The 8738-nt window shown below is 42.3% G+C and overlaps 2 protein-coding genes across 2 annotated transcripts in view; one reads left to right on the top strand and one right to left on the bottom strand.

Annotated features, from left to right (window-relative positions):
* The window catches only part of TRAPPC3L (trafficking protein particle complex subunit 3L), a 3528-nt gene extending 2751 nt beyond the window's left edge, over nucleotides 1-777 (bottom strand). Inside the window, exon 1 of the mRNA XM_024756664.1 lies at nucleotides 598-777. Within this exon, the coding sequence (XP_024612432.1) occupies nucleotides 598-771 (174 nt within the window). The 5' untranslated portion in view covers nucleotides 772-777. The remainder of the gene's footprint in view (nucleotides 1-597) is intronic.
* A 2216-nt stretch (nucleotides 778-2993) lies between these two features.
* CALHM5 (calcium homeostasis modulator family member 5) lies at nucleotides 2994-7771 on the top strand. Its single transcript, XM_024756684.1, has 2 exons — nucleotides 2994-3533; nucleotides 6798-7771. Exons 1-2 carry the CDS (start codon nucleotides 2994-2996, stop codon nucleotides 7203-7205), a joined length of 948 nt encoding a protein of 315 aa, XP_024612452.1. The 3' UTR covers nucleotides 7206-7771.
* Nucleotides 7772-8738: the final 967 nt, after the last annotated feature.

Genomic DNA, 8738 nt, shown 5'->3' with positions numbered 1-8738 from the left:
ACCCCATCCCAGGTCCTCCCGTGGCCCTAAGTCATTTGACTTCTGTACTGGACAGAAGATTCTTGAAGGGCAATAACTGTGTTTTGTTCATCTGTGTATGCTCCGTGCCTCTTAACAGATGCTGATCACTGTCTTGGTTAAATCAATGAATAATTCAGGTGTGGAAGCCAGCCTCCAAGATGGCCCACAATGACCCCGCCTCCTATCATTCAGGTAGTCCCCTCCAACGTTGTCCCAGAGTTGACAGCACCTGTTGTGATTAGATCTACAAAGAGACGTATGTGACAAAGAACTTCATGAAGCCTCTAACCGACTGCGAGAGAAAGACACTGAAGCCACGTGAGTGAGCTTGGAAGTGGATTCCCAGCCTTAGTCAAGCCTTCAGAGACTGCAGCCCTGACCAACCGCTTGACTGCATGTGCATTAAGCTGTGAAAGGCTTTGAATCACAGCCACCTAGCAGAGCTGCTACCAGATTCCTGATCCTCAGAAACTGTGTGAGATAATAAATATTTGTTGTTTTAAGAGGCTGCATTTGGGGGTAGTTACACTACACTAGATAATGAATATACTTGGCAAAGTAGAGTCTGTGCCTTACCATTTCCAGGGCACCTCTGATAATCCCACAGAGTAAACTGCAGTAGCACAGAGAAGATCGCCCAGCAGGGAACTCTTCCACAAACTCCACCAGGGGATTCTTGTCAGGAATCAGGGAAAATTCATTTCTGCTTGAATTGTTACAGGTCACACTTGGTGTAATTCCCAAGTACATCTTGAAAGCAACCTAGTAAACAGGAAAAAATTTACAAAACTTGGTCTAGAACAAAGAACTGTTAGTAAGGCACCCAAATACCCTTTTCCAGGCACAATGGTTAAGCTCGTGGCGTGTGTAGTCAGAAAGCCTGGGTTCACACTCTGCTTTGAAATTTACTGACCCTCTGACTTGGACAACCCTTCAACCCTTTTATTTTCATGGAGTATCCTAAAGGACAATTTTCTATGGAAATAATATGGTTTATGAAACTTAGAGTTAAGGCATCATTTTTGAAAAAATCTTTTTCAAAAGTGAATATCCTTTAGGAGGGTAAGAAATTAAAATATTTCCAATCATCAGCATACTAGCATAATGTTTGTCACGTGTGCCTAGTAAAGGATAAGATCCTGAATTAGAAGGGACCCAAGACACACCTGCCACAACAGGAAGGCGACAGAGCAGAGGGCAGAGGGTGCCATGGGAAGATTAAACCCAAGGGTGTGTTTTGGGAAGTGGAGGGAGCCGTAACACCAAGGATGACAAGCCTCTGAGAAGGAACAAGGGTTAGTGGTGGGAGGCACAAAAGTGAGTCATAACGCAGCTTCTCAAAAAAGTCTGCTGTTTTAAAGAGCTGAAAGAATTCTACAATGTCGAGATAGAGGAAGCCTTGGAGACTATTTCTTGCATACCTCCAGTTTCTCAAATGAGTAAACTGGGGCTCAGAGAAGTAAAATGACATGGCTAAGTTTACATTGTAACTTAGTTCCCTGGCTTCTAGTCCAAGGGCCTTCCTTGTCACAAAATATACAGGCCTGGAATCTGAAGTTCATTAATGGAAATTTGTCAGCTTGACTGTTGTCTTTCAAGTGCCTTAATTAATTTAATTTAAAAATTAAAAGCAGTGTAGGACAGATATGGGGACAATTTCCTTAAATTATTTATAATTAGAAGTACTAAAAGTTTCACCATTCATTCATTCATTCAACAGTACTCATTGAGCACTGCCTGTCTAGCACAGTGCCTGGCACTCTGTGGAGTGGAGTGTGGAGTTCGATAACTATTTGAAAAACGAATTATTGAGTAAGCATCCATTCTGTGTTTGACATCGTATTTATGCCCAGAATACAAAATGTAATAAGATGTAGTTCCTGTTTTATAAGAGCTCACAGTTAAAGAGGAGCTATAGATATTAAAAAAATAACTGCAATACTATAAGCTCTGCAAGTACAATGTTATATATTTGGTAGCAACCCTGGAAATATTCACAGAATAAGAAGCTTCTACCCTGTTTATGAATATTGAGTGAAAGTTTGCCAGGTGGACAAGGTCAGGTGTGTGTGTGTTGTGGCGGGAGGAATATTCCAGATAGAAGGAACATGTCAAGGGCATGAAATACCATGAGGAGGTTCAGAGGAAGTTGGCATCTATCCACTTGTGGGCAACAGGGAGCCCCAAAGGTGTGAGTAGGCTAGGGAGGAACTGGTTTTCTGTTTTAGAGGGATCTCCTTTATGTCAGCATAGAGGATGGATTTAGGGTTGAGAATGGGGGTGGTCATGAGGTCAAAGGCAGAGATACCAATCAAGAGGTTACTATGAAAGTCTAGGAAAGAAATGATTAAGACCCTTCTCACTTTGTCTTTCATTCAAAACTCAAACTCTCCCTGAACTTTTCCATGTAAATTTCAAATAGCCCAACTCCTAAAATTTGGTTTAAGTCACTAGTCAGTTAAAGAGGATGTAAAATGAATCTTCCAGATCTTAAGTCAAAGTGCAAAAGTCTTAAGCAACAAGAGAAAAATACCATCATGAAACTCTAGGCTAGGAGGCTTGATTCAATGGCTCTCAACCAATTGGCTGAAACCCTATTTCTGCTAATGTTGATTCCTCTGGTTGGAAAATTCCTAGACTATTACTACCTGCAGAGTCGCAATTTCTTTCTGATTCTCAATCCAAGCCACATGGAAATAACACAAAAATGGAGGCTGTTCACTTTGAATTTACTCTCATTCTCAGTGTTTTGGCTCTAGTTTCACGGCCTAATATCCACCAGTAGGAGGCATTATCTGAACACTGTTGGGAAATATTCATTCCTAGGGAATGACATTGTTTCCTTATCTGGCTGAATTCAGTCTGAGAAGGACTGTTGCTTCTAACGAAGAAAGAGCTCCACCCTCGGCCAGTGCCACAGCTGCTCTGCCAATAAATAAGAGCAAAGCGTTTTCCCTTTGTGTATCTCCAACATGGATGCTTTTCAGGGGATTTTAAGATTCATCCTCAACCGGAAAACTGTTATCGGCTACAGCTTTTTGGCTCTGCTGACTGTGGGAGGTGAGCGTCTCTTTTCACTTGTGGCTTTTAAGTGTCCCTGCAGCACTGAGAATGTGGTGTACGGATTGGTTTTCCTTTTTGCTCCTGCCTGGGTGTTACTGATCCTGGGATTCTTTCTGAACAACAGGTCATGGAGACTCTTCACAGGCTGCTGTGTGAATCCCAGGAAAATCTTCCCCAGGGGCCACAGCTGCCGCTTCTTCTATGTTCTCGGTCAGATCACTCTGAGTTCATTGGTGGCTCCAGTAATGTGGCTTTCTGTGGCTTTGCTCAATGGGACGTTTTATGAATGTGCCATGAGTGGGACCAGAAGTTCAAGACTCCTGGGGCTGATTTGCAAGGGCAAGCCCAAAGAGTGCTGGGACGAACTTCACAAAGTACCTTGCAGCAAAATCAGCATGACCCATACAGACTACGAAGAACTGAAACTGTCCCTGCAAGCCCAGTCTCAGGTAAGAAAGGACAAACGTGACTTTTTTCTCCAGAGTGAGCTTGAAGTATTCTCTCAGTACTCCGTTGAGCCAGGGCTGAGTCTGAATCCTCCTAAAACATCTTGAAACGAAATGGAAATTGGAACATGGAGCAGCATTAAGACAATCTGAGGAAAAGCTTTTCAGTGGTTGCTTGGCTAGTAAAATTGCTGATTGGATTGTCTTTTCCATTTCTGAAAAGAAATCTCCTCTGAGTTATACATATGTAAATACTTACGTATTTTAAGACAATCTCTCTGGGTTGATTTTGTAAATAATGCATGACACTAACTCATAATAGAGTGCTAATGGCAGAGTAATTAGAAGTTACTGCCTCCTATTAATTATTTTCAAACTGGTTTCTCAGAAAAACACACATATCTATTAAAATATAGCTGAACGAAATGAGATAATACTTTCCAAAGCCGCACATAATATAATTAGTGTAGAGATTCCCTTGCACGATTTCTGGCAACTGCTATCTCTATGTATAAATATTGTCAAGATGGAGGAGAACTTCCTGTATAAAGTGGGGGTTGGCAGTCTCTAAATAGCCTTCAGTGAAACGGGACCATATTCTCCAGGGAGGTTTTGTCCTGTGCTCTGTGCTCTACAGCTAAAAAAGTTCTTACATTATTTTAGAAGCTCAAGATTTGGGGCACTGTTTTATTTAACAGCAGGAAATTGTAGCTTTACCTAATTGACACAAGGAAGTGGCTTGTCATCCTTCCAGGTACGTGAGCACAAATCCAGATGTGAGCCTGGCCCTGGCCTCAGGAAAAGACTGAATTCCTACTTGTGAGGAGCAGGAATGACATTCCCCAAATCAAAATAAGCAATAAGAGTAGATAAATAGATCCACAGTTTGTCAGGAATGCTATTTGTTTAAGAATAAATGTGCTGAAAATAGTGTAATTTTACTTTTTTTCAGCATAGACTCGCCTTTTCAACAACACATCAAGGAAAAATCTTTTTCTAAAATCATACTTTCCAAAACTGGTTGGCGATATAGTCATACTCTCTTCATAAACTGCTAAGCCTAAAAATGCTCCCCAAACAAAATCTTTTGTTTCATGCATAAAGCGCATCTTAGATAAAAACATGCCAGGCTCCCTTTTTTGGTTGAAGGAGGGTATTAATTACAAGTGTTATGATACAATGAATGATGTATGATTTGTGTCCTCGGGCACCAGGCTCCATTCAGGTAGATCCAAACACTTGTCACTGTGTGAACTTTTCCTCTCTAAACAGAGGCATAAGGAAATCATGCACATCCTCCCATAGCTTAGCCTGGGCACGCTGACCTGTTTACTTTTCAGAGGAATGAGAAGGGCCTGGGGCTGATTCCTAGAAGAGGCATAAGAGATGTGGACAAAGGGAGCTGTGTCACAGCAGGTGCTGACTACAGTGCTTCCCACAGGCAGGAGCGACAAAGAGTCCAGACCAACAGCCGGGTGTGCGGCTGGGGGTAAAAGGTGCCGCGTCCATGGGTGGAGCAGAGAAATGAATCCAGCTGGGTGGCTTGCTATTCCTCAGGAAGGTAGGGTAGAGCAGTGACAAGAACTCCGTGTTGGAGTTCGCTCTCCTTGGGTTTGAATACTGATTCTACCACTTACCAGCTATGTGGCCCAGAGCTACTGGTTTGACCCCTCAGGGTCCCAGTTTCCTCATAGTTTCCTCCTACCTTGGAGGGGTGCTGGAAGGTATAGTAGATGATGGACGTAAATGGATATAAAGCTGCTGGCACGGAGTAAGTGTTCTAAACTGACGAGAAAAACGCCAGGGTTTCAGGGAGAAGACTCGTGCAGAACGGGACACTCTTGAGGGCTGGGGTGGGAGCATCCACCATGTCTAGGTAGACCCTGGGTACCATGAATTAGGCTCAGTTCTCAGTGCTCAGCGCTCAGTGAGGTGAGAGCGAGTCGAAGGTAAGGTCATGCAATGGGGGGAAGGGGAGTCTGAAGCTGATCAAACAGTTGATGACACAGCAGCATTGGTTCAGATACTGAGGTGAGCTGGCCTACTGGCCTACAGGAGAACCTGTGTGGAAAAAGAAAGGTAGAGGTTAAAGAAAAGAGGAAGATCCGAGGGAGCTAAGCACAAGTGACTAAAGTAAATGTGAGGACTTTTCACACAATGGAAGCTGTGCTTCATTTGTTAAATCACATCAGAAAGATATCCTGTGTTCAGTAATGCTTTTACATAGACATGGATACATTTGAAAAGTAGCAGCACATGACAATGGCTGATACTTACTGAGTCACATGTATGTCTACATCATCTCATTTTAATGCCCCAAATTACCCTCTGAGGTAGGTAAGCCCCACTTTACAACTGAGAAACCTGAGGCATGGAGAATAGCCACAGAAAGGAGAAAGTTGAGATTTAAACCCAACTAGTGGCAACCCAGAATTAACATTCATGTGGGGTCTGAGACCCTGTACAATGACCTCCATAGTCTGGAGTTGGAGTTTGGGAAACACTTGTTTAAAGCATTGGAGCATATTTGTGGTTCTGTTACGGTCTGAATGGGTTTATTTGCAGATTGTTTCTGTGTTCAGATAGGCCCATCTGCTGAGAAATACTAAGGGCCATTTAACTAAAATGTCAAGAGAAACTTTGAAAGAGCTTTGTTAGCTGTCCACATATGAACTTAATTCCAATTGTGAAAAATATAATTAGAACAACAAAAAGTTTAGAAGATAAGTTGAGCTGCTTAGACTTCTGCTTTTAAAGTTCAGAAAAACCCCCCAGCGGAACCATTTCGTATTCAGAGAGGAATTTGTGTTTTCCAATTACCCAAATTCAGAACCAGCAAATCCTGAAGGTTTGCAATGACTCTATTTTTTTTTTCTTGGCTTTTATGCAGGCTTCCAATTCTTATAGCTTCAGTTTCCTTATTGTGTTACGTTTGTCTCACTTTATCCTGGATAATGAGTGTTAGCTAGTACTATTTGAGGGCTTGGTTTTCCCAGTTCTTGGATAATCTATATTTTTGCTCATTTCCATTTGCCTACTTTCTGGGTCTTTCTTTGCATACCAGCAATGGTGGGTAGGATGGAGAATAGAGGTTAGGTAAACCCTAACTTTATTTGACTGTAAAAAAAACCTGTCGTTAGTAATTAAGATGAAGGATTTCAACCGAGGTCTGGTATTAAATTAGCCGTACACTTCCCAATAACACTACCCCGGCTCCCGGAGAAGTGGCTTTACTTTGGAGGTCCTCAATATTTCTTTCTTTCTAAGATTCTAGGCTGGTTCCTGATTTGTTCAGCAGCTTTCTTCTCTCTGCTCACCGCTTGTTATGCTCGCTGTCGATCAAAAGTTAGCTACCTTCAGCTGAGTTTTTGGAAGACGTATGCACAAACAGAGAAGGAGTACTTGGAAAATACGCTCCTGGACTATGCCAAAAAGCTGAGTGAGAGGAACCTGAAATGCTTCTTCGAAAACAAGAGGCCAGAGGTCTTCTCCATGCCTACCTTTGCGGCCTGGGAGTCTGCTTCAGAGCTGCATTCTTTCCACCCAAACCAGCAACATTACAGCGTCCTCCACAGGGTGGTGGAAGATGGTCTGGAACTTCGCCCTGAGGATGATGAGACAACAATGGTGCTTGTGGATGCTTCTCAAAATGTGCAGCTCACCGACCATCACTGACTCGTGGTGTCTAGACATCTTCCTACTGCATCAACAGCTACCCGAGCATCTCTGCGTTTTCTCACATTTAGTGTTTCTTTATAAGACAATAATGCAAAGGCAAGCAGCTTTGCAGCTCCCAGCTGCAGACAGTGTCATGTGCTCAAACTGATGCTGAGTGACTGGCCAAGGATGGTGACAGAGGTGCTGTCGCATTTGTCGGGGGTTGGGCTCAGGGGCTTCAAGTTCTAAGATTTTATGATTGACAGTGAGATTCATGCAAAAAGGTCTGCCACTCTGTGTAAATATGGTCATGGCATCCGGGGGTAGCGGTGGTGACTTGTGAGTGAGTGTGGTACTCTTAACAGACTTCTGTACAGTGGGATCTGCAGTGTAGTTGGTAGAAATCCTCACTCAGTAAACCTATCCTGCTGCCTTTCAAGGATGTGTGAAATTCTATCATTTGAAATTCATTTCCTTGGAATCTGAAGACACCGGTTCTCAGAATAACACATTAAAAGAATATGATGCCTAAAATTCAGAGCTTTTCACATGTTTCCACTATGCACTGAAAGTAGACCCCTATGGTCAGGGCTGTATTATGACTTTTGTGGGCTCTAGGTACTCTTGCCTTCATGAGACCATTTCTACATTAAAAAATACACATACACACAAGCACAAATATACATATATATATTTATGACTATTGATATAGACATATATTAATATTACATGTTAAAACTTTTTTTCAACCTTGAAGTTCATTTATTTCCTGTGACTTTATAAGAAACTAAAAACACTTTTGTGGGCACTTACAGAATGCAAATTTTGCATTCTATTATGTAATATATCCACATTAGTTTAACTATACAGATATATTAATTCCCTCTAAATCTCTGAGTGGGATTGATATTTAAGGGAGAGGCACCATGTTCTATGCTGTGACTCACATCTTATACCACAGAGAATCCTTGCCTCCTAGTTGGAGAATCCTGGGGATGAACTCCTTATTACCATGGAACATTATCCCAAATTGGGGAAAAGATCCTATAGGTATAAGACCTGAAACAACATATCCTTGGGAACTTGGAGGTGCAGAATCAGGTTGTGTGTGTGTGTGTGTGTGTGTGTGTGTGTGTGTGTGTGTGTGTGTGGGGGGGAGGGGGGGGGGGGGGGGGTGTGTGAGGAGAGAGAGAGAGTGTGTGTGTGTGTGTGTGTGTGTGTGTGTGTGTGTGTGTGTGTGTGTAGGTGGGAGAGTGGGGGGTGGGGGCTGTGATATTGCAATATTTGAAATACTGTTTGGGTTTTAAACATGGTATGTGATAAATGTTTAACAACTGGCTCTCAAAAAAAAAAAAAAACCAACCCTGATTTGAAGTGTTTGCCAATTTCTATGATGTAATTTCAAGTTACCACGGTGATGTCACTGAAAGCAGAGTTAGGAAGAGATGCTAACTATGGGCTCTATGAGCTAGAACTTTCTAAGAAGTTTTTTATAGCTAGTATTTTTTTTTTTTTGCATTTACTTTGATTCTAGCCAGACCATCTCCCGTG

This window comes from Neophocaena asiaeorientalis, unplaced genomic scaffold (assembly GCF_003031525.2).
Source record: "Neophocaena asiaeorientalis asiaeorientalis breed wild unplaced genomic scaffold, Neophocaena_asiaeorientalis_V1.1 scaffold125, whole genome shotgun sequence".
Lineage (NCBI taxonomy): Eukaryota > Metazoa > Chordata > Mammalia > Artiodactyla > Phocoenidae > Neophocaena > Neophocaena asiaeorientalis.
This window is presented reverse-complemented; position numbering and strand designations above follow the sequence as displayed.

Coding starts and splice junctions, on each gene's coding strand:
- CALHM5 (XM_024756684.1), top strand. CDS start 2,994: ATGGATGCTTTTCAGGGGATTTTAAGATTCATCCTCAACCGGAAAACT. Junction 3,534..6,797: donor CCCTGCAAGCCCAGTCTCAG/GTAAGAAAGGAC, acceptor TTTCTTTCTAAG/ATTCTAGGCTGGTTCCTGAT.